This window comes from Narcine bancroftii, chromosome 2, assembly GCF_036971445.1.
Source record: "Narcine bancroftii isolate sNarBan1 chromosome 2, sNarBan1.hap1, whole genome shotgun sequence".
Classification (NCBI taxonomy): Eukaryota; Metazoa; Chordata; class Chondrichthyes; order Torpediniformes; family Narcinidae; genus Narcine; species Narcine bancroftii.
In genome coordinates this window covers 171,307,973-171,334,707 of record NC_091470.1, presented here as the reverse complement: position 1 = coordinate 171,334,707, position 26,735 = coordinate 171,307,973, and the positions used below count along the sequence as shown (strand labels likewise).

Here is a 26,735-nt window from a genome sequence, read left to right as displayed (position 1 = left end):
GTTAGCTGCAAGGGTGGGGGGGTGGGGAGAGATTGTGCAGCTTTACACTGGGGTGTTCATGCCACCTGAAAGGGCCTTATGGCTTGTTTTTTTGGTCAGTGAAATCATATGAATAATTTTCAGGTGGAAAAATTGAGCCTTAATAATGACATAGGCAATGTTGTTTATAGGGAAGAAAGTTTAGTCGGGTGCAATTGACTGAAAGTGAGTATGCAGGTGTAATGCGATTAGAAAGAGAAATTATATGGTGCCTTTTATGATGGGTGATTTCATATAATTGAATATTACCTTGGCACGACTTCATATTGTGTAGCTTTCACATGGGAGTTAATTGGCAATAATGGAGTTTGGCAAAGATTCACTCTACTGGTTCCATGAGTCTCTGGATTGTAAATTTGGCCTGTGTGGAGAGATTGGGTATATATTGTTGGTATAATTCAGAGGTGAGAAAACGAGGGAACATCTCACTGAAATGTAGGAATAAAGCAGGAAAATGGTGCTGATGCAGATCTTCCACCATCATCTTGATGAATTACTGAACTGTCTCAAAGGGCCAGATGGCCGACAACTGCTCTCGTTTCTGTTTCGACCCTTGCTGGAGTTATGCATTTGAAATCAGACATGAACCACTAGATATTCAATATTTGTAACAATGACTTGGAAGGAAAAGGAATATAATACAAAGTTATGTGGGCAAGAGTATCTTGAAAAAGCAACAAATCTTGTTCAGAATAGTGAATTAAAAGTGGTAGATGGAATGCAATAAGAAGTAGAGACATATAACTGAAGATACTAGAATCTAGATCAAAAGTTACAGTGCCCTTCAAAATGTTTGGGACAAAGACAGTTTTTTTCTCCTTTATTTGCCCCTGTGCCCCACAGTTTTACATTTTTAATCAAAGAATTCCCATGTGATTAAAATGCATATTCCAAATTTTATTCAAGGTTATTTGTATACATTTTGGTTTGACCATGTAGAAATTATGGCACTTTTTATACATGGTTCCCCATTTCAGGGCAACATAATGTTTGGGACATTTGGCTTCACAGGTGTTTGTGAGTACTCAGGTATGTTTAATTGCTTAATTGGAGCAGGTATAAGAGAGCTAGGCTTGCCTCTGAGCTTTTGATCACCTTTGGAGTCAGTAGTTGCCATTTTTCCAACTTGAGACCAGAGTTGTGCCAATGAAAGTCAAAGGCGGCATTATGAGGCTGAAAAACAAGAATTAAACAGTAGGAGACATCGCCCAAACCTTAGGATGACCAAAACCAACGTTAAGAAGAGCGTACCGATAAGCTCAGTAATCGCAACAGATCTGGTATTCTAAGGAAGACCTCCCTCCACTGCTGATTACAGAAAAATTCTCATAATGAAGAAAATTCCCCAAACATCTGTTCGACAGATCAGGAGTGGATGTGTCAATGCCTACTGTCCACAGAAGACTTCAGAACAGAAATGCAGAGGCTACACTGCAAGATACAAGCCACTAGTTAGCCACAGATGGCCAGATTACAGTTTGCCACAAAGTATTTATAAGAGCCTGTAGAATTCTGTAAAAAGGTCTTGTGTGCAGATGACACCAAGACTAACCTTTATCAGAGTGATGGCAAGGGAAAAGTGTGGAGGTGTAAGGGAATTGGCCAAGATCCAAAGCAGCCACCTCATCTGTGGTGGTGGTGGTATGGCCTGGGAATGTATGGCTGCCACAGGCTCTGGCGCACTTGTCTGCATCGATGCAACTGTTGATTGCCGTAGCAAAATGAATTCAGAGGTGTGTAGAAACATCTTACCTGCTCAAATTTGAGCAAATGCCTCCAAACATTGGGCAGCACTTCATCCTACAGGAAGACAATGATCCCAAGCATACTGCTCAAGCAACAGAGGAGATTTTCAAAACTAAGAATTGGAAAATTCTTGAATGGCCATGTCACTCACCTGATCTAAATCCAATTGAGCATGCCTTCCATATGCTGAAGAGAAAATAAACAGCAGCTGAAGATGTCTGGCAGTAGACCTGGTCGAGCCCCCGGTGATGTCTATGAATCGCAGACTTCAAGCAATGTTTGCATTCAACGGATATGCCATGAACTACTAATGACTACTATAATATATATTCCATTGCTCTGTCCCAAATTATTATAGTTCCCTGAAATGAGGGGATGATGTATGAAAAGTGCTGTATACCAAAATGTACACAAATACCCTTGAATAAAATTTGGGTTGTGAACTTTAATCACCTCTGAATTGCTTGATCACAAATTTAAAACTCTGGAGCACAGGGGCAAATGAAGGTAAAAATTATCTGTCCCAAACATTATGGAGGGCACTGTATACAGTACCACTGATTTGGCTAAGATCCAAATATTGCATGAGAGCGACCACACTAGTCTCAGTCTGCGAACCTAAGAACTGTTTATTTCTTCTTTGTTTTCAGTCCATTTATTTTTATTCTTAGACATACAACATGGTAACAGGCCACTTCGGCCAACAAGTCCATGCCACCCAATTTATCCCACATTAATCTATACCCACGGTACGTTTTGATTGGTGGGAGGAAACCAGATCCTCCTGAGAAAACCCCACACCGACACGGAGAGAACATACAAATAAATTCCTTACAGACAAGATGGGATTCGAACTGTAAAGGTATTGCTCAAAGTGCTCTGCCAACCATGTCGCCTGATACCTAATCATGCAACCAATTTCCTTTGTGAATTTTATCAAAAATCTGAAAATCCATTTGTTTCCCCTTATCTGCTCCATTCGATACAATTGTCACAGAACTTGCCAGATATTTTTCATAAATCCATGTTGAGTGCTGAATTACATTTTTATTTGTCTTGTTTATACATTATAAATTCCAACATTTTCTCTTTTTCTGATGTCATGAGAACAGTCTTTATTTGATTCCTGACACCCCCTCTCAGTGGAACCCCATTTATTGACCACTAATCGGCAGGAATCATTCCAGTACTTTGGAGAATTATGGCGGATAGCCAGAGATCTCTGTCTCTAACGGCACATTTTTTAACACTTGTGTGGGAGGTATGTGCACCTATGACTGTGTTGCTCAGTTCAATAATAACACCATCTATAAACTTGCCGATGATACCGCGGTTGGGGGTTGTATAAGGGAAGGGGTTGTCATCATACAGGATGGAGAATGAAAACTTGGCTGAATGGTGCACCAACAATAACCTTGCACTCATTGTCACCAAAACTAAGGAGCTGATTGTTGATTTCAGGAAAGGAAAGCCAGAGGCTGATCATTCATTGTAGGATCAGAGGTGGAGAGGGTGAGCAAATTTAAGGTCTTGGGAGTCACTACCTTGGAGGATCTTTCCTGGACCCGACACACCAATGGCATCATTATGAATGCATGTCAGCACCTCTACTTGCTCAGGAGTTTGAGGAGATTTGGTACGACACCAGAAACCCTTGCAAATTTCTACGAGGTGTGGTGAAAAGTGTGCTGACTGCCTGCATCATGGACTGGTATGGGGACACCAAAGCCCCTGAGCATAAAGCCTTCCAAAAGGTCATGGACAGAGCCCAAGACCCTCCCCACTACAGGCAGCAGTAATTATCCAAGACCCACACCACCCAGCACATGCTCTGTTCCGGCTGCTGCCGTCAGGAAAGAGGGATCAGTGCCACAGGACTCACCATCAGGTTCAGAAACAGCTGCTCCCCCTCCACCATCAGAATCCTCTATGATAAACTCAATCAGAAACTCATTTAAGGACTCTTACTTGTGCACTTTATTTTCTTTTTTATTCTCTCTTTATTGCACAGTCAGTTTGTTTACATTTGTTATCTTTTTATAGTTATTTGTATACATGTTTGTTGTGTACAGTTTTTTTGCACTACCAATTAGTGGTAATTCTGCCACACCTGCAGGAAAAAGGATCTCAGGGTTGTATGTACTCCGACAATCTGAAATCTGAATCATTAGATCATTAGTTCTCCAGTATTTCTGGGACTGAGTGTAGATGGGAGTTATAAAGAAGTGATTTAGATGAGCAGATGTCACCAGGTAGGGGAGGGGAAAGGGTGGAGTTAAAACACCAGAATCTAGAAACATAAGGAGAAAAATGAGGGGCAGGTGGAGGCAGGTTGTTAGAATGAGATGGTGGAGTTAGTGGTGATAAATGGAATGGCCGATGCTTGAATCAAGGAAGGTGATGTAGAACCAGTCAAGGCCAAGTAGTTTGGGGAGGAAGAGGGGTGTGGCAGGGCAGGGAGAGTCGTGGTCAGTGCTTTGGGTTGAGACACTGTATCAGGACTGAGAGCATGGACGGAGGATGGCCAGAATAAAGAAGTGAGTCTGCAACCCAGTTGTATGAACATGAAATTTTCCGGGAAAGTGGAGACATTGAGCTGCTCTGAAGGGTTCATCCACCTGGTCCTAACGCCGGCAGCTCCATGCAGAAGTTAAATGGCTTGTTAGAGGAGCTGACACGTTTTCGGACGAAAATCCTGCAACTTCGAGGGCCTGAGGCCGAGATTGTGGCGCCAGTGCTTGGCAGCAGCCGCGCGAGGAGTTACAGGTTTTGTGACACCACGCATGCTTGAAATCTCTCCCTTTTTAATGCAGTGTGATATGTGGATTCACCAAAAACAAATTGAAAGTTGGGGCAACAGTTTACAAGCCTGTCATTTATAGAAGATGAGTCTTTTTTCAGTATATCTTTAGCCTTCTATATAAGAGTGATATAAAAAGTCATATGCATTTAATGGTTAATTATGACTTCATGTTTTTATCATCCAGACATTTCTCACTTATCACACTTTTATCCTGGCATGATTGTGTCAAAATTAGCATGTAACAAGAGACTTACAGGATCGAAAGTACTGGTTACATCTATTGTCTGACAACCCCTTTTGTCTTTTTTGAATAGAATCATTTAGGCTTTAATTGCATTTATCAAACTTAGCCTTGAAAATCCTGCTGCTTTATTATATAATAACAATATTTTCTGCTATTCTGTTAATGCTTTTATTTATTGCAATAAATTGATTGGTTGCATAATTTACTGGAATTATATATTTATCAGGCACAATCTTCCGTATCTAACTTTCTTTCAAGCTCATTATTGCTCGAGTAGAACTTTCTTACAATTCAAATATACAACTGTGTACAAGGGTCAAAGAATTGTTAATATAATATCTTGACACTCTCAGTGCCTTCATCCTTCCCAGTTAATTAACTTTTGAAACAAGTACAACAAACTCCTGGCAAATGAGCAATAACTGCTTTTCATAGTATTGATTAAATATCAAGTATGTCATCTGGTGATGAAACATTTGCTTGATATTCAAAACTACTACTGTTAGGTTTGCCTTTTTGAACCAAATGGGGTGAATTCAGATTGGCTTTGCAAATGCCCTACTTCAGTTTAATTGCAGAATTTGAAATCTAACAAAAATCTTCAAAGAAAAGATTGGAGCTCTAACTACAAATTCCAGCTGAAATTTAATTTAGTTCGAGGTGGCTCCTTCCAATCTTTGATTTTAGCGGTTCAGAAGCCCCCTAGCAATATGAGATGAGTCGGCTTAAACTGACCTATTTATGACAGAAGAATAACTAGTGTAGTTTATTGAATGTTTAAACCATCGTTACCCTTCGCACACTTCTTCATAGGAGATCTTCTGAAATATAAAATTAAAACTTGATAATTATGGTGTGAGCATGGCTTGCCAGTCCTGGGAATTAATAAGTTTTGATTCTCAATCAAATTCTGATGTATAGTCTCCAGCCACAAAAGGCTCCGCTTGGGACAACTAGTCACATGCGTTGGGTCCTGCCAATGGTTGAAACCATTTGAGGCTGGCGAAGTAGTTAGCTCGACGCCTTTACAACGCCAGTGATTGGGACCGTGTTTTAAATCCCGCACTGTCTTTAAGGAGTTTGTACGTTTTCCCCAGGGGCTCCGGTTTCCTCCCACCATTTAAAATATTCTGGGGGTTGTCGGTTAATTGGGTGTGAATTGGGCGGTGCGGGCTCATGGGCCAAAATGACCTATTACTGTGATCTTTGTCTAAATTTTTAAGAAAATTAGTGACAGTGGATATCAACTGGGACAACAAAGTGCATCTCAGTCCAATTCGTGTTATGCATTCCATGCATCAGCAATTGGTGCTTTATGTGGTTGCCAACAGTACAAGATGCACAGCCTGATCATTTAAGGATAGAGGCAGTTTTGCCAAGGATTCTTGATTGACATTATCTGTGCTTCTCTATCCTGCAAGGTGCGTCCTCTTCCTAAATTTGCTGTGTATAGAGATTTGAGAGACTGACATGAGGCTTCTACAGCTCCAATTGGGCTGTTTTTCGTAGATTCCTCAATCAGTTGGCAGCTTTAGTTTGGTCTTGAGTTCATCAGTGAAGGTGATCTGTGAGGATTTGTTCTCCAAGTTTCTTCCATAGGTTTGCAAAGACTAGACTACCCATCATCAGGAATCATAGCAAATCCTGAGTTTCCAGCCAGTTGGCCAGCACTCTATCACATGTCTGTTTGCATTTTATTACTTTGACTATATTTAGGGCATATGTTCAAGTGCCTTGTAGGTAGAAAATGTGGTAGAAAAATTTTGGAATGAAATTTACTAAATTAATAATTTTTGTCTGCTGATGGTAAAATTAAAATTGGGGATGATCAGGAGGGGTGAATTGAAGGTGCTGTCATTCTGTCATGAGGTAGTGTTAAGATAATTTAAAATGTAAAATTTTAAATTTAATTTTTTAAAATTTAGAGATACAGAACGGTAGCAGGCCTTACGGCCCATGACCCCTTGTCCCCCAAATACACCAAATAACTTACAACCCGTAGGTTTTGAAAGTTGGGATGAAAACGGAGCGCCCCGAGGAAACACACGCAGACAAAGGAAGAACGAACAAACTCATTACTGACCAGATTCGAATCAGAGTTGCTGGCTCTGTAGTAGTGTTGCATTGGCAGCTGGACTAACTGTGCCGCCCCCATGAAGGAGGAGTAAATGTGTGCAGATTTTTAAAATCAAGCTCCTCTGTTGAATCAAGAAATTCTCTCGTTGAGGAAATGTGGGTAATTTGTGGCTGCATAGTTTTGAATGATTTGAAGCTGACACGAGAGATCATTAGGAACCAATTAAATTGTGTGACTAGATCTCAGACAGAGGCTATCCGTTATCTGGACTAAGTGATAAAATAATTTTTATATTTTGGACAAACATTCTGAGTTTAAAAGAACAAAAAACTTGTTTGCTTTATTTCCTCCTGAAAATTGGTGATGAATGCTTCTGTTGTAGGTTTTTTGGCTTCATCAGGGGTCCACGATTCATTATTTAAGCAAACTACCTTCTCGACCTTAAAGTCGCGATCATTATTGAAAAGAGTAAAGAATAGGAAAGAATGACAAATAACTGGAATATTGCGCAATTATTTTGCTTCAAGATGCTCTGAGAATCATGGGACCAAAAGGATCATGAAGTAAATTAGCTTATTAATTTATAATGAACCTGGAAGGATGCAGTGCACTGCAATATCACCATGCCAGTGGGTGATACACAGTCATCTAAGATTCTATAATGTCTTGTGACACTGAATTTGTAATTCATATTGAAGTGCTGTTGATATAGCTCAATGAGAATTTGGTCACAGAAAATGTAAATGAGGCAACCATTGTGGCTGCATTGCCAGTTTTATTGCCAGAATCATAAAATACCCGTACATAGGTTGCTCCTTTAAGCAGGGATGACACTGGGCAGGAAATAAACTAACGTTATGTAAGTGCATCAGTTTACACACGAGTTATCAGGCAATTTTGTGCATTTGACCACCCCTTTAAGTCTTGAGTTGTTTCTGATTGGGTAAAATATAGTCACCATACTATGAAATGGCTTCTTATTGGCTCAGTCAGATTTGTGCATAATACTGTAGCTGTGGCTCAATGAATTTCAATAGTAAGTCCCATTTTTAATTTAAAAAGTGCTCATCGCCACCTGAAAAAGACAAAGCTTTTCTATAGCTCGTTAAGTCCCTCAGCGTCAACATATTTAAAACCAGTGTGCACTCATCAGCATGAATTGGACGTGGATGACAAGTGCTTCTGAGCTACCTTATTTTAACACTGCGGTTTATTTAACATCTGATGCTTCATCTCAATTTATTTTCATGTAGTAAAGAAGTGAAAGAGGTAGGTGATAACTGGGTGGATTTGAACTGTAATAGTTGTTTATCCTATTTAATCAAAGGGAACAGAAACTGTCTGAATGACTCAGCTATTTTCAGCATCTGGCGATGATTAATGGGTGTTGGTCTTTGCATGCAATGCCTTCCACCTCAGAACATTGGTACGTTGATTTTCTGCCCACATTACACGAGTCATTACTAAAGGTTCTTAAAATAACAGTGAATCTTGTGTGCCCTCGCTTTATATAGGAGATAAATGTGATAGAAAAGTCAAAATCACCTCTGTTGCAATTTTTAGTTAGTTTTTTTTTGACAATGAAACAATTCTTTGCTCCTTTTTGTAGAAGCAAGGCCTTTTCTAAGCTATGTGACAATTTATAATGATGAAAAAAATTATTCCTTTTTTTTTTACCCTGAAGACACTGGCTCTGATATGGGTGGAGAATTACATATTCCTGTTCCACTGCTTTGCTCTTCATGCCAGCATCCATCTAACTACTGAGGCAAACGCAAAAAAAAAACCAGGCTGACTCTAAACAGTTGACTTTGCAAAATTCACTTCCAGTTATTTCACTGCTTAGTGAATAAGAACTTTGGTTAATCTGTTTTCCATAATCTTAATAGTCATCTTTGAAGTCATAAGCCCCTTTTACTCTTGCGTCCCACTAAATCTTCCATTCATTGTCCAAGGATAGGAAGGGCGTTTTTGCTGGTCACACTTGACACTTTTAACTGGGACACTGCACTCGTTCACACTTGCAAGGAGCCACCCTCGGGCTTAGGACTGTTCTACCTTCTACCAGTGACATCATAACGCATTGAATGATGATGGACCTGCCCTAAATCCTGATCAGTGTATTATGATCTTACATCTGAACAAAATTAATCATGCCTAATTATAACATAATTAGCACAGTGTGAGCCCTTCAGCCCCTGTTGTTGATGTACCAACCGATATAAACCTTTATAAAGGACCGTGGAAAAGTGCTAGTAATAAATGGCAATAGTGGGCAATTTTTAAACAGGGTGGGAAAGTTGGTAGCGCTATCATGCACAATTTAAACAGCGTGAGAATGTTGGAAATGCTATGGCGCATAATATATATAAATACCATGGGGGAAAATGCAATGGCAGACCTGACCTCCCAGAATGCCATGCAGTAAAGAAAGGCCTGTATGCAAGGCTGCATGCACAAAGCACTCATGGAGGACATTCTGGGAAGTCAGGCCACCATCACTTTATCCCACAGTCTCTATAAATTGTGTGCTGTAGGTCTACCAACTTTCCCAGGCTGTTTAAAAATTGTCCACTATTACTATTTATAGCTTTTTATTTCCTTTCTCTTTCTCTCCCACTGCGACTTTCCCAAGTTTATACCTTCATTTTAATCTATTCTTCATTCACATTCCTGCAGTCAATCAAAAACTTGGGTCATTTCTACCCTAGAATGCAATTGGCCATTCTACACTTGCCTGATTGCAATGCCGACATCGGCAATCTGCGATTGTACTAGATGTTGCGATTTTCATTTCACATAAGATCCTTTTTAGGCCGATTGGCAGTTAATTCCTGGGACGACTTGAAAGTGTGAAAGAGGGTATAGAGGCATCTGAAAATAGCTAATTTGGTGTGAATTGGCATTAAAATTGGTACATTCTAAAACTGCTGGAAACTGACAATTAGGGATAGAATATGCCAGGTTTTTAGTTGTAATGGATTTGTGTTAACCTTTAATTTAATGTTAAATTATATTTCTTTTATAAAAGTGTCTTAGTAAAGTAAATTATAATTAAAATATTGTTTCTGTATTCTTAGTAAGTTAGCTCTGGGTTGGTACAAGGTCACACACAGGTCACAGCACATTTATAGAGAACCATTGTTTTCTGAGAAGAGTGTTAATTCTCAGAGTTGACTGTCTTGGACAGACAGCTAATGAATTATCAAGACCCACTTGAAACCCAAGAACTGCAGAGGAAGCTATCAGTTTTTATTCAAAGCCACGTAAGCCTCTTAAACAGAGGTCAGAGGTTGTTTTGGATATGGATTGGTTTTGAAAAATGAACTGGGTTTTGGTAGAAATAAAATGATGGTCATGTGGTTTCCAAGAATTGGGACTCACCTCGGTGATGATGTAACAGTCACATGATGTGGAAAGATACAAATATTATTGATATTAATAGATGGCATAATGAGATGAAATATTGTTTAATAATGGAAAAAATTAAGTATGTTTCGCGTGATAATTATAATTTTTTTATTAATAAGTGGCTGTTATACTCAGAATATTTACATTTCAATTTATATTTATTAGATTTTAATATGCATATTTAACTTTTTCTTTAATATTCTTTCTTTTTTCTTTTTTATGGCTCTCCATTGGAGAGTTGGCTGAAGGGAGGGGGGTTCTTTTCTTTTCTTTTTTATATATTTTTTTCTATAAAAAAATTTATGTTTATGTTTAATTGCTGCATATGTCATATATTATTTGTTTTTTGAATGAATAAATAATTTTAAAAAAAAGTACCAGTCACATGATTTGGATAAATATTACCGAATTCAGACATTTTGAGTTAGTTTTGGAAGTGTTCAGTTTGGAAAGTACAGAAGTCAAAACTCCTGTGACACATGCGTTGAAACTTTGTGAAAGACAGGGTTGAGTTACAATGACCAGAATTGATGCTGCTGTTGTGTGATACTCCTGAGAAAAGGGGAACACAGAATCACTGGCTTTGAAATAAGGAACACCTTTAGAAAAGAGGACAAATTTCTACTGGGTCTATTTTTGTGTATAACCAATTTGTTTAACCCTTATCTGGTTTGTGACTTCATCGTAGAAGAAGATAACCACATTCATTTAACCCTTGTCTAGGTTTATGAATTCATCATAAAAGAAAGCTGGCACATTGTGAGTAAAAAGGCCTGAAGATATAATGTTTTAAAGTGCTTAATAATTATTTCTGAACTGAGAATTTAAGACTAACATGATGCTGAACTTCTAAAGATTGACTTTTCAGAGTGGGACTTTGAATTACACACACACACACACACACACACACACACACATTTACATTTGTGCATAGTTGGGTTAAGCTTAGAGTAAAGTAAGTTTAGAGATAACTAAGAAATGTTATGTTATTAATAGTTTAATAAAAAATATTATTTCGAATTTACCATTGTCTGGTAAATTTTCCATTGCTGTTCCTTTATTCATGCTAATCAAGTCCCTTTAGTCCCAAAAATAATTAAAAAGGTTGAAAGTTCATAACACAGTCCTCCTATCGAACTACAGATATCAAATTGTATGATGTTCTAATTGGCACTAATTTTACTATAACCCAGATCTTTTGAAAATATTTTATAGAGCTATTCAAGTCAAAAACAAGCATTGCAACCCAACTGATCTATTGCCAACCAAGTTGCCTATCTGAGCTGCCCATCTTTTCATGTTTGGCCTCTATCCCTCTGAACCTTTATTATCTCTATACCTGTCTAAATGTCTTTTAAATGTTGTTAACATTACCTGGTTCTACTGAGTCCTTTGATGGTTTTATCCAATGGTGCTCTGTCCTCTGCAGAAAAAAATGAATTTCTGGACCTTTTGAAATCTTTCCCCTTTCAATTTAAATCTAGGCCCTTGTTGGTAAAAATTCATCTTATTTGCGTCACTATTAAGGACACCCCTCAGCATCCTGAGCAAAAGGAAAAATTGTCCTTGCTAAACCAGTCTCGTAACAACTCAAGCCCTTCGGCCCGGTATAACATCCTTGTAAGAGTTAACTATGGGCAAAATTTTTAAATTAATTAAACAACCCGATCTACTCCACATAAAACTTTGGTTGATGGATTTAACCAAAATAGCCAAATGTTGGAAATCCGAAAGTAGAAAGCAGATGTCAGGCAATGTCCACAGATAAACATCATTCTGGATTTTCCTGAGTATGGGCTGCTTCTTGCACCTATCACCATTGTACTGAACTTGCCTTTGTGTTCTGGATGAGCATTCTTGCTGGCTTGAACAATTTCATAAGGAACCACAGTGAAATAACATAGGAGTGGATAGAACTGGACATCGCCACAAAGCTCCCGAAGTCCAACAACTGCTGAAGACCTGCCCAACTTTACCATCTGTCAAAACTCATTGTTCAATGTTTGATGTTTAGAAACATTGAGGAAATGTATGAATTTTATTTCAATAATTAAAATTGAAAAAGAATTAAAATAACAGTGGACAACAGAGATTTTCCTTCCTGAACACTTTTCGGTATATTTTATGGATTTTGGGCTGCTCATCATGAAAATTGCTGTAAATGTCATGTACTGTTTTTTGATATAATCCATTTTTTGGATTTCCTGGCATTTTAAGTCTACTTCAAGCATTCAAAACCTTGAATTGCTGCACATCATTGAAAATTAATTTTCTGAATACACACTTGGACTTCTTCCCTGCTGATCTTGGTGCAGTCAGTGACAAACATGATGAAAGGTTTCATCAGGACATTACAACCATGGAAAAGCAGCATCAGGACAACTGGAATCCATCGATGCTGGCCGACTATTGGTCCCTGACCCAAGAGGCATCAGATGCTGGGTACAAATGAAAATCAGTGGCAAAACATGTTGAACTATACAATTAAATATGCAAAATTAAATAAAAGTTAATTTAATTTTTCTCCAACTTCCTACATAATGCATCATACCTGAAATTATCTTTTTGTTCAGCTTGAAGTTGGCTATCATAATTTCCCATTTTCTTTTCAGGAAGCAACCCTTTTGGAAAAAAAATGTTGTCCAGTGAAAAATATTAATCAAATCACACAATTAAAAATAACTTTTTCCTTTATTCCTATAAACTCCTGACTGAAATGACTGGGCTCAAATCCTTTAAGATGTCTAATGTAGAAATGGCTTCAAGAGATGATTCTTTATGGAAGAATGTTGGGGCATCTCAACCTGTTACTGCTTTACTGCATGGAATCGAGTCCACGCTGCTGAAGATCCAGCTGCACTGGGTGGGTCACGTCTCCAGAATGGAGGACCGTCGCCTTCCCAAGATCGTGTTATATGGCGAGCTCGCCACTGGCCACCGTGACAGAGGTGCACCAAAGAAGAGGTACAAGGACTGCCTAAAGAAATCTCTTGGTGCCTGCCACATTGACCACCGCCAGTGGGCTGATATCGCCTCAAACCGTGCATCTTGGCGCCTCACAGTTTGGCGGGCAGCAACCTCCTTTGAAGAAGACCGCAGAGCCCACCTCACTGACAAAAGGCAAAGGAGGAAAAACCCAACACCCAACCCCAACCAACCAATTTTCCCCTGCAACCGTGTCTGCCTGTCCCGCATCGGACTTGTCAGCCACAAACGAGCCTGCAGCTGACGTGGACTTTTACCCCCTCCATAAATCTTCGTCCGCGAAGCCAAGCCAAAGAAAGAAGAATTTCATATTTGGAGTACAACTGGAATATTGCTGGTGGGGAATGTTCAGTAAATTTTAAGTTCCCAAGTTTGTTTGGAATACTTGAAACTTGCTAGCACTTGTGTTAACAGTTGTTAGTGTGATAGAATGTTGGTTCCATGCTAAATAGGAAACATCTGGGCTTTATACTTTATAAGTCTTGATCATTGATTTTTCATTCGAACAGGTCTTGGAGCACTTATCTAATTACAAAAGCATTTTGTGCTGTACATCTATGAGGTTTAGACATTGCAAATTTTACAGGTGTGTCCTTATATACTGGACCCTTGCTCTGGTACATGACTACTGCATTGCAGATTACTGTGCTCCATTTTGTTTGCTGAGTCCTCATACAAACTGGTAATGTCTTACTCAGCGTAATATTTCCAAATTAAAATGGTGTCACTTAAAGTCGGTAGTGTTCTCTTCCACATGCTGCCTTTGTCCTAAGTGGTGCTTGTTGCATTTAGGTGATGTTGAAGAAGGCTTAGTGAGTGTCTGCAGTGCATTTTGTAGGTAGTGAAAGTTGTTGCTACTTGCTATACTGGCGATATTGAATCGTGGTGTTGAGCAAGTTGTGTTGGAGCTACAATAAATGCTTTCCACCAACAGGTGAACAAAAATTACATTGTATTGCACTCCTGATGTGCAGCAAGGCCTTGGAGTTGGGAATTGAGAGTCTTCACAGAATACTCAGTCTGTAACCCATTCTTGCATGTTCATGTGACTGGAAAAGTTACATTTCTGGCTGGATATTGGAAATGGGTATTTGACATTGATATTGTCATTGTATGTCCAAGGAGAGTGGTTGAAATTTTTTGTTGGAAATGGTCGTTTGTAATTCTTGTCACTTGCTATTTATCACCCTAATGCTTAATGTTATCCAGAATTTGCTGCATGCAGACGAATTGCAGTGGAGCTAAATGCTGTCTGATCATTAGTGATCATCCGTCCATCTGACATTGATTGAGTGGAAGGTCGGTTATGAATCAGCTAAAAGTGATCACATGACACCAAGGAACTCCAGCAGCATTTTCTTGGGCCTGAAATGATTGGCTTCCAATAACTGAAACTACTTTCTCTTGTACTAATTGCAATTTAATCTAGCAGTGCATTTACCATGATGCATTAATCTCACTGTTTTGAGAGCACCATTTCGATAAACCTTTTTAAATGCTATTTTGCCAGTCACTCAAGCCACAACTACTAGACTTAAGGCTTTTTATTCTGTGTTTGAATCAACGCCGCAATAAGATCTGGAGGAAAGCGAGTCTGGGCAAATCCAAACAGAATTTGTGAGTTTGATTCCTGTTATGAGCCCAGAGGACTCCAAAAACTGGCAGCAACGATAGTTTACTTAACCAAAAACTTTTTAATTTTCTCCTTCTCAGACGTGAGATAGTCTCCCAGTTTTCTGGTGCCTACACCAGATGTTGAAGATATCTGTGAATGCATTAACAAGTTAATCAGGAAACTTTTTCGATACTTGGCCTGATTCTCCTTTCGGACCAGATGCTTTCATTAGGATTCACTTGCCTGAAGGCAGCTCACACACTATCCTCAGGTACTGACAGCAGAGGATCATCAGGGGACATGATAGTGGGGCGCAGTGGCTCTCCCTTGTTCTGGTAGTCAATCATCATCCTGAGAAACTGACAGAAAATCATCAGGGAAATGGAGGTGCAGAGTGGCTCTTCCTTGGTCAAATCTTGAGAATTGACAAGAAGGTAGGAGTTTTTCTGCTCGTTTCAAAATAATTGAGTTATCAGTTCATTTTTTATTTTTAATTTAAACATACAGCATGATAACAGACCCTTTCGGCCCACGACCTCATGCTGTCCAATTATTTCCAATCGACTTGCAACCCCCAAATGTTTTGAATGGTGAGAGGTAACCGGTCCACCTGGAGGAAACCCATGCAGACACAGGGAGAGCATACAAACTACTTACAGACAAGCATAGGATTCAAACCCTGGTTGCTGGCACTATAACAGCATTGTGCTGACAGCTACACTGACCATGCTGCCATCCATTTAAAGCTTATAAGAAATAGAAGCTGAGGAATTGCAGCAAGTCGACCACACAGGCCATTTGGCCGGTGTCAATATTGGAAGGACCCAGCAGAAGCTGCCTTCCAGTTCATTGTCTCTAACTTTGGAAATCATAGACTTCAAGTACATATCCCAAGTTATTTCTATATATTTTCAGATTTAAAAGTTCCATCTTGCTTTTAGCTAACCTTTTGTTAAAAATACATTTCTAGATTGCAAACCTTTGGACAAAAAGACAATTCTCATCTACCACTTATATTTTTGATAAGAGTAATAAATGCTTCAGCTTTATCTAAGCTCTCATTTTTTAATTTAGCTCCTCTCTTCCAAAATTGGAGTAAACTGCTCTTGAGCTTGCTTCAATTAAGTTGTGGTTATTGTGTTTTCTACCTGTGTTACCTTCTGTATCTAAAAAATAGCTAAGATTGGATTAATATCCACTGATTGGGCATCTAAAACTGATGGTGGAATATATTCCCAAAATTTAGCATGTTTTTTTAAAAACTTTTTCCAAATGGTCCTCTCTTTATCATGAGATACTGGCTTTAGCTATGGATTCTACAATCCAAGGAAAGCCTTTTAGCACCTCTGAATAATCTTTCTCACAATAATATATTTATTCTGCGGCTACTTATTGTAGTCCACTCCTTCTATGTCTCTACCAAAAACCACCTTGACCCCCCCTCCCCACCTCATCCCTAGAAGCAGTGCATTTTTAAATCTGCGATTGAGAGACTTGAATATTCAGCAGATTAAACACACATGGAGAAAGAATTTGAATTAACTCTGAAATATGAACTCTTTCTTTCTTTCAGGTGTTGCTTAACGTATGGAGTATCTTCAGCATTTCCACTTTTTAATTTAGATTTCCAGGATATGCTTTAATTTTAGGCAGGAAGTAAAGGTTTGATGATGATGACATGGGCTTGAGAGAACAAATGGACTTGGTGTTCCAAAACTCTGGTGCCATTTTGGATGCAAAAGCTTCCTTGATGATTTGTGGTTTCCCTTAATTATGAGGATTGTAAGCCTGTATGATGGGTTGAATAAAAATATACAGATTTAAAAATTGGCTTATAATTTGCAATCTACACAATAATCCACGATGTTATGGGCTTTCTAGCTGTGATACAGAAGTGGAAGTTCATGGTGATGAGAAAATTGTAATCAGAAGTTTGAACTTCAGTGAAACTGTGAAAAACTGCACAATCTACTTGTGAGAATTGATGTGTTAAAAGGATTTGTATTTGATTTGATCTTGATTTTGAATTTAGAATGATGTTTTGTAAATTTTATTTTTAATTTGCATTAATACAAGTACAGTATTTATCCATATCATAAAAAAAGTAAAAAAACAATGATGCAAAAAGAATATATAATTTCATATAGTTTCCCTCCCCAAAAAAGTATGAAAGATAGAAGAAAAGAAGTAAAAGCCTGGCTGATAATCATATAACCTCTTGATTAATTAAATTTAAATTTACATAGTGATCTTGAACCTTAAGGTGAGTTGGAGCGGGAAGGCGGGTGCAGAGTTGAAGTCCTAGCAATAAAATTCATATAATGTTTCCAAATCTTACCAAATTTTTCTAGTTGATTCCGTAAATTATACATTATTTTCTCTAATGATATACAATTTAGTAGTTCCGTTTGCCATTTATTCAACCCCACATTATTTTCTACTTTTCATTTTATGGCTTCTGATAGGTATCTAACTTCAACTCAAAATATCTCCTAATAAAAATATTTTGGGATCTTTCAAAACTTGCACCCTCATAACTTGCCACAATAGAATATTTGTATTTTCCCAAAATTTCCCTACTTTTTCACATTGCCAAACTGCATGGAGAAAAGTTCCTACTTCTTTATTACATTGAAAACATTTATCAGAACAGTTTGAATTAATTCCATGTAAGAATGCCATTTAAGTGAGGTGCTGTTTTTGTGTAGTAAATTGGACACCAACTTCCAAGTGTATGCAATTCTGTCATTGTATGTAGAAATGAAAAAGTCTGTTGTTGATGAGATGTAACTGTACTTCAGTGAAAATCTTACTAATTTGATAATGAGCTTGTCTATTGTCATACACATTATAAAATGTACATGTGCCTGAAATTCTCTTGCTGCAGCTGAACAAATACATAAAGAAAAATGATGAGATTAAACTAATTTTATTAAATTAAAATAGACAATAATGCATGAGATTGATAGATAGATTGATAGGTAGATTGATAGATAGATTGATAGATAGATTGATAGATAGATTGATAGATAGATTGATAGATAGATTGATAGATAGAAAGATTGATAGATAGAAAGATTGATAGATAGAAAGATTGATAGATAGAAAGATTGATAGATAGAAAGATTGATAGATAGAAAGATTGATAGATAGAAAGATTGATAGATAGAAAGATTGATAGATAGAAAGATTGATAGATAGAAAGATTGATAGATAGAAAGATTGATAGATAGAAAGATTGATAGATAGAAAGATTGATAGATAGAAAGATTGATAGATAGAAAGATTGATAGATAGAAAGATTGATAGATAGAAAGATTGATAGATAGAAAGATTGATAGATAGAAAGATTGATAGATAGAAAGATTGATAGATAGAAAGATTGATAGATAGAAAGATTGATAGATAGAAAGATTGATAGATAGAAAGATTGATAGATAGAAAGATTGATTGAATCAAGGAGAGGTTCAAGACTCTTGACAGGTATTGGAAAGAAACTGTTCTTGAAGCAAGAGGTGCTGGTTTTCAAGCTTGTGCACCTTCTGCCCAAAGGTGACAGTGAGCAGAGTGTGTGACAAGGTGATGGGGCCCTTTGTGATGTTGGCTGCCTTCTTGAGACAGTGCCTTGCATGCATGTCTGCACTGGATTTGAGGTCAGAACCCCTGATGAAGCTCGTTATTTTTGCTACTTTCTATATAGCCTTCTATGTTCCTGGGCACTTGTATGGCCAAAAAAGGACCTTGGTCAAGGTGAGGTCAGAATAGAACAAGCTGATTTGCTGGACCATGTTGAGATTAAGAAAGAGGAAGTGTTGGATCTTCTTAAAAACATTAGGGTCGGTAAGTTCCCTGGGACCAGACGAGATGTACCCCAGATTGCTATCAGAAGGGAGGGAAGAGATTACTGGGACATTGGGAATAATCTCCTTGGCCTCTGGGGAGGTGCTGGAAGATTGGAGAATGGTCCCCTTGTTTTAAAAAAGGTAATAGGGAAAATCCTGGGAATTATAGACCAATGAGTCTACATCACTTGTGGGTGAACCTATTGGGGAGGAATTTTAAGGATTTAGGAGCATTTAAGCCAAGTTACCTTCTCAGGGACTTTGTGAGGGGAAACCCAGAAACGCTAGAGGAACTCAGCCGGTCTTGTAGCGTCCATGGGAGATAGATATACTGCCGACATTTCCTACATGACCTCTTTTTCTAGGAATAAGCAAAAAAAAATCCCAGAAAATTTTAGAATAAAGACAGTGCTGGCTGGGGGAGGAGTCTAGGCCAACAAAAGGTGTTAATTCGATAATGATATGGGGAGAGGTGAGAATAGATTTTGGCTGTGTGAAAGGAGACAAGGAAAAAGGAGAGAGACAGAGCTGGGGAAAAACGACGGGGAAAGAAAAGGGGGTGTGGTTTAATGAAAGTCAGAGAAGTCTATGTTAATGCCATCTGGATGGTGGGTGTCCAGATGGAAGATGAGATGTTGTTTCTCCAATTTCCGGGTGGTCTCAGTCTGACACTGCATGAGACCATGACAGACATGTCAGCAAGGAAATGGGATGGGTAACTGAGATGAGTTGCCACTGGGATATCCATGCTGCTGCTCAACAAAGCAATCTTCCAGTCTGCGCCCAGTCTCTCCCATGTAGAGCAGACCACAATGGAAGGATTGGATGCAGAAGACGACCCCTGAAATGTTACTTCATTTGGACGGCCTGATTGAGCCCTTGAATGGAGGGACAATATCCACAGCCTTTCCTTTGTCAACTTTCCTGGTAACCTTGAAAAGCTCTGAAGATTGGATAAACATGACCTACCACGCACAAAGCCATGTTGACTATCCCTAATCATTTTTTGGCTATCCAAATAATTGTATATTCAATCTCTTAGAACTCCTTCCAATAATTTACCTACTGCTGATGTCAGGCTCACTGGCCTATAATTTCCAGAGTTACTTTTGGAGTATTTTGTAAACAATGGAACGTGAGCTACTCTCCAATTCTCCAGCACCACACCAGTACCTAAGTACATTTTAAATATTTCTGCCAGAGCCGCTTCAGTTTCTACACTTGCCTTCCTCAAGGTCCAAGGGACTACCTTGTCAAGCCCTGGAGATTTCTCCACCTTTATTTGCCATAAGGGAGCAAGCACTTCCTCCTCTTTAATCTGTATAGATTCCATGCTTGTTTTCCTTACTCCCTGAGACTCTGTGCTAATTTCTGAGTGAATATTGATTAAAAAATATTTAAGATTTACCCCATCTCTTTAGGATCCATACAAAGTCAAGGGGTCCAATTTTATCCCTTACCATCCTTTTGCTCTTAATATACCTGTAGAAAATCGGGATTTTCCTCCACATTGTCTGTCAAAACAACCTCATGTCTTCTTTCCTGATTTCACCTCTTCTTCCAAAACAGATCCTCAATATTCCTCGAAAACAAAAGTTCTCTCTGCCTCCTAATTTTGCCCTTAATCTTCACAAGAACATACAAATGCTGTACTCTCAAAATGTCATCTCTGTAGGTCTTCCACTTGCCTCGCACGTCCTTGCCAGAAAACAACTTATCCCAATCCATGCCTTCTAGATCCTTTCTCATTTCCTCAGAATTGTCCTTTCTTCAATTATGAAATCCAACCCGAGGCCCAGACCCATCCTTCTCTTTACTTAACGAAACTAATGACGTTATGATCACTGGATCCACAATGTTCTCCAACCCATAATTGTGTCTCATGTCCTACATCATTTCCTATTGCTTTAGAAAATTTTACTCAACACATTTCACAAACTCCAAGCCATGCAGCCCCATTTACAGCATGGGAGTCCCAGTTAATATGTGAAAAATTAAAATCTCCTGCTATCACAACCTTGTGGTTCCTGTAGCTGTCTGCTATCTCTGCACAGATTTGCTCCTACAACTCTCGTTGACCGAGTGTGGTCATACTTTTCCCATTCCTCAGCTCCACCCATATAGCCTCAGTAGATGAACCCTCTGGTCTGTCCTGCCTGAGCACAGCTGTAATAATTGAGCAAATACACCCCCCCCCATTCTATCGCAATTAAAGCAATGGTTGCCTGGAACATTGAGCTACCAGTCCTGTCTCTCCTGCCATCAAGTTTCACTAATGGCCACAGTGTCATAATTCAAGTGTCAATCCACCCTCTAAGCTCGTCCTCTTTTTCTACAACACTCCTTGTTTTGAAATAGATGCACCTGAAAACATGTTCACCACATGCAACCCGTTGACTTCTCATGGTGTCAGCAATTTTCACATCATCTTTTCCCACCTCCACTCCTCTATCTGCTCTGGCACTCTGGTTCCCAGCCTTCTGCAAATCTAGTTTAAACCCACTGGAGCAGCATGAACAAACCTTCCTGCAAGGATGTTAGTCCTCTCCAATCCAGATGCAAACCATCCTGTTGGAATGGGTCCCACCTTCCCTGGAAGAGGGTCCAATGACCCAGAAACCTGAAGCCCTCCCTCCTGCACCAGGTCTTGTGGCCACATGTTAAGCTGCGTTATTATTTCTAACCTCACTAGCACGTGGCAACAGGTAGCAATCCTGAGATCACAACCCTGGATGTCAAGTCAGTGGTATGCTCGGCATCATTAATCCGAGGATTAAGTTCTGGAGTCATGAGGTAATGATGCAACCCAGTAAATCTCTGGTGAGACCACACTTGGAATGTTATGTTTACCTCATTACAGGAAGGAAGTGGAAGCTATGAAGAGGATGCACAGGAGATTTACCAGGATGTTTCTTGATTTGGAAAATATCTTATGAGACAAGCTTAGTAGAGCAGGGGGTTTTTGGATCGAAGAAGGATGAGAGGAGATTCCCAAGGCAGGAGTAACAAAAACCAGAGGACATCGGTACAAACTGAATGGAGGAAAGTCTAGGGAAGACATCAGGGGCAATTTTTTTTTACACACAGAGTTGTGGATGCCTGAAATGCATTGCCTGGGGTGATGGTGAAACAAAGAAGCATTTAGAGACTCTTAGACATGCACATGGATGAAAGAAAAAATAGGGGGTTATGAGGTAGGGAAGGTTTAGGTTTTTTTGGGTAGGCACAATATTGTGGGCCAAAGGGCCTGTACTGTGCTGTAATGTTCTGTGTTCTACATAAACCAGACAGTATCGGTGGGAAGTAAACGATAACCAAGAACATTTTTACACTTTGAAAAAGCGCACACAATTAATAGTGAGCTTGGGAAATCAAACCGGCAATTTATAGCGAGCATGGGAATATAATAGCAGCATTGAAAGAACACGCACAATTAATAGCGGCTGTGAGAAAGTCGCACCGGCAATTTATACTAGTGTGAGAATATTGTAGCAAGTATGAGAATATAATAATGGCAATGAAAGAAAATGAGTGAAAATACAGTATTTTTATAGGGACTGTTGAAGTAGGTCAAGAAATCGCCAGAATTCAGCTTCGTGAAAAGCTTGAGGTTTTGATCACTTGGAAATCATTGTGAATGCTGTTCTTTGGATGCAATGTTCAGCACTAAAATTGTCAACCAAGTATGGCTTCAGTAGTTTCTTGAGTGCATGCAAGGCTGACAACTCCACATTTATTTAGTGTGATGTTGAACCTTCTTGTAAAATAACTACATCTTTACCTGCAATCACTATGAGGGAACGAAGGAATGAAAGGAAACAATTATCTTTTTGAAACATAAGACTTGGTCCCTCAGTCCTACTTTTCCGTATGGCATGGTCTTAACTATTTTCTCATTGATACTATTTTCAATATGATCTTTAGGTCTCTTGATTTCTCCCAAATTATTCAAAATTATCAGCCCAAAACGTGAATGTATTCAGCAAATAAGAATTTACAGCCCTCTGGTGTAATTTCAAGCTTTTGAATGAAGAAATTCCAGAGTCCTCAATGAATATCACCTAACCTGAGACCACATCTCCCCCTCTGCCCCCTAAACAGGTGCAGAGGAAATATGCCAAAATGTTGCCTGAATAAGAGGACATGTATTATGAGGAAGGGTTGAAGAGTTAGGGTTTATTCCGCAGAGCGACGAAAAAAGCAATAGAGTTGTACAAGATTGAAGTAGATAGAGTGGACAACCACTCTCTTTTCCCAAGCAGTGATGGTCAACACCAGAAGACATCTGGTGTTGACAAGATGGGTGGAGAAAAGTTTAGATGTCAGAAATAGATCTCAAGTTTTTTCTAAACACAGTGGGTACCTTGAATGCATTACTGGGGATAGTGATTGAGACTGATACAATAGGGAGATTTAAAAGGAACTTGGGCAAATGGGATGTAAGAAAAATAGAAGGTTGTGGACTGCAAGAGAGGAAAGGGTTAGGTTAATTGTGGAGTACGCTTGTATAGGTCAGCATAGCATCGAGTGCTTAAGGGCCGGTAATGTGCTGTACTCTTTGTTCTACCCATAAGATTTGAGGGAGTAGATATAGAATGGAAATGAAGCAGAACTGCTTTTCCCGGAGAGTAGTGAATATGTGGAATTCTCTGGCCAAGGAAGCAGTAGAGGCTGCTTTATTGAATATACTAAAACATAGATATTTGCATAGTAAGGAAAATGAGAGTTATCGGGAAATGGCAGGTAAGTGGAGTTGAGCCCACAGCCAAATCAGCCTTGATTTTATCAAACGGTACAGCAGGCCTGAAGGGCCAGATGGCCAACTTCAGAACAATTATTTATATTACCATTTCTGAGATCATTCATTATGCATTTTGTTTACATTTTCTTCTATGATTTTGGAATGCTTCATAGTTATACCCACGATGTGCTCTTTGGGATAGAAAATATCGCTTAAATTTTTTTTTAGCTCTAAAGTTTATCAGAATCTTAAAAGTCAGTGATTCCAGCTTTGAATAAAAGATCTTGTGGAAATGTTTCTAGTTTATTTTGTTAAAGACGTCACAATGCATTGGTAGAATAATCTTAATTTTATGTTTAAACTTCAAATAATCGAATTCAATACCTAAAAGCAAATGTTTAACTTTGCATTGCAGCAGGACTGCAGTGTATTGCACCTTGTGTTTCCTGCAAGAATTACATCCTTTAAGCTTAGCTTTGTAATTCTCTTTTGGTTTGATGTCTTTTTTAAAAATTCATTATGTTGTGTAGTACTAACTGCATGATGCTTAATCGTAAGAATCTCCAAAAATGAAAACATCCTATCCACATTTCCTCTCTCAAGACCTTCAAGATCTGAAAAGTTTCATTTATGTCCCTCCTTAAGTGCCAGAAGATTTAAACAAAATCTGGGCAAGCTTTCATTGGAATGACCTCCTCCTTCCCCCCAACCCCCAAGCCCCAATTCCCCCACCCATTTATTTAAGTCAAATAAATGTTTTCAAAACTGCTAATGTATTAACAAGCTCTCTTAAATATGGAGACCAGATGTTGAATTATTAATGGCAAATTGTGAATCATGTACTAGGGAACCTTGGGGTTTTCCAATATCTCACTATTGAAATATGCTTTTATCTTTCCTCACTTTTGCTCCATCACCTAATTCGAGTGCACTGTGGTTTGGAAAAACTATTTCGTCTGGTACAGTCAGATAATGTTAAATGAACTGTCATTTATGTAAACTTTAAAAAGTAGAACCCTTTGCACCAATATTTTCCACAATAAACTTTGATATAATGTATCATCTTTTCAAATGCTGCTTCAAACCTACTTATTTTATGTTTACCATTTCTCTTTTCCTTCTTTAAAGAATCCCATTAAATTGATCAAATGTGATATCTCTTTCAAAAATTTGCACTGACTTCCTCACTGCAGTACTATAATATTAATACAAGCATAGAATCTTTTATCCAATACCCTTGAGACCAAATACTTTTCAGAATTCAGAATTTTTTGGATAATAAAATAATAATGGCAGTACGTTAAGAAATTGCACTGATTTTAGATTTGCTCAAAACAAGGGCACACTCCCAACTAGAAGGGTCTCTGGACAGGGAGGGGTTGCGGTGGCAGTGCTGGGGGGGTGGGGGGGGTTTCAGTGACGCCGGATGGTCGGGGGTTGCGGCAGCCATCTGAACTCCCGATGCCCCAACAGCAGACCCTCACCCCAACAGTCAGCAAACTAGCTCTCGACGCCATGGCTGCCTGGAGCTCCCAGCACCCCTTCTGAGGACCCTTGCCCCAGCCATCCACTGACAGGAGCTCCTGATGTCCCAGCAGCCCTTCCTGAGCTCCCAGCTGCGGATCCTTGCCTCAGGCACCTTCCCGACATCCTGGCTACCCTACTAACCTAACCCCTGACACCCTGGCTGCCTACCCATCAGACCATGGATCTTCACCCCAACCTACTGCTCAACTGAGCTCCCACTTTGGATGCTGGACAGGGGGTACTTGTGGTGGCGCTGGATGGGGTATGTGGGGGTGTGGTTGCGGGTATCCAAGCGTTGGGCCGTCTACAACGAATCAGGTGTTTGTATAGGTGAATTGGAGGTAATGGACTCTTTGTTTCATCTGCTGGCATCTTTAAAGTAAGGATTCCCAATTACCGACATGGAATGTTGAAGCATAAGTTGAACATGGGTCGAGTCAGGTCATGTTTTGCGCCAAACGCGAGCTTTGGTGTGCAGATGATAGCCATGGAAAAAATGTTATGTTTTCGCAGGTTTCTGGTTTTCAGAATTTCGGTTAAAAGATGATGTAACTGTTGTAGATTATTACAAGTTAACTGCACCTGCTTCACAAAAAAGTAATTATAATACAATTCCTAAAATCTGGACTGCTCAGGGATTAGGTCGGAGTGGGTTTTTGAATTTCTGAATTCTCAGGCATTACTTTTAAAATTCAAATTTAAAGAGAATGAAGAAGAGATGAACAGGTAAATTTTGATAGTTTATTCATGAAACATATTTTCATATAAAATACAAAGTGCAAAATAACAAATAAATATTTATGTACACACACAAAATACCACAAATTTAAAAAAAAATTGAGTTTTCGACAAGTCCTCATATTGGTATGTCTGGCATCCAGATTTTTGGACTTTTACTGTAAACTGAAAGGAAATGTATCAATTTTTGGACACTATCACAGTGAAGCAGACTGGAAATTGATCTTGTTGAATGGTGGAGAAGGCTTCAGCGGCTGTGTGACATGCTTCTTGTTTTCTTTGATCGACTGCACAGCAAGTTTTTCTTTCTTAACCTTGTTCATTCAGGACAAATGATGCAAAATAATTCTGTTGCTTCATTGCACAATTATCTTGTCTATTGAAATTGTTCCACATCGTGCATTAATAAACTTCATCTCAGTACAAATTCATGTATGTGCCATGACAGGCCTCGGGTACTAGCACCTTCCTAAACTGTAATCAGAGGCTCAGAACTGGGAGCTCTAGTTTGCCCCTGGAGCGAACAAGAGGCCATGCAACTGCAGAGGTTGCAGGAATGCAGGAGATGAATCCATGGACACTCAGTACCGGAGGTGAATCATCAGACATGGTTTCTCTGAAGGGATAGACTTTTGCTGCTTGTTCTTTTATTGGTGGTGGTGTTTCTTTGTGCCTTTGCAGCAAGCAAAAGTTGACAAATGTTTTAAAAAGTAAAAACACAATGCTGGAGAACTCAGCAGGTCAAATGTTGTGCATTTATGTACATGACATAAATAAATCTTCATTTGAATGTGAGCATGCTGGTAATCTTTTTGAAAAAAGTATGGAAGGGGCACTGGTGCAGCAGGTAGTACAGCCATCTCACAGCTTGAGCCCCCACAGAACTCAATTGCTTCTGACAGTGAGGAGTTTGTACATTCTCTGTGACTATTGATTTTTCCTGGGTGCTCATGTTTCCTCCCCACAT

The 26,735-nt window shown here is 39.0% G+C and overlaps 1 protein-coding gene across 19 annotated transcripts in view; it reads left to right on the top strand.

Annotated features, from left to right (window-relative positions):
• The window catches only part of eif4g3b (eukaryotic translation initiation factor 4 gamma, 3b), a 346,564-nt gene that overhangs the window by 105,132 nt on the left and 214,697 nt on the right, over positions 1 to 26,735 (top strand). For 10 of the 19 annotated variants that reach the window (XM_069919081.1, XM_069919076.1, XM_069919083.1 and 7 more), the window contains one exon: positions 11,044 to 11,079. The exons of 8 other annotated variants lie outside the window; for them this stretch is intronic. In XM_069919081.1, coding sequence (XP_069775182.1) covers positions 11,044 to 11,079 — 36 coding nt within the window. Of the gene's footprint in view, positions 1 to 7,940; positions 8,179 to 11,043; positions 11,080 to 26,735 lie in introns of those variants that run through there. One more of the 19 variants, XM_069919087.1, reaches the window with a different exon arrangement.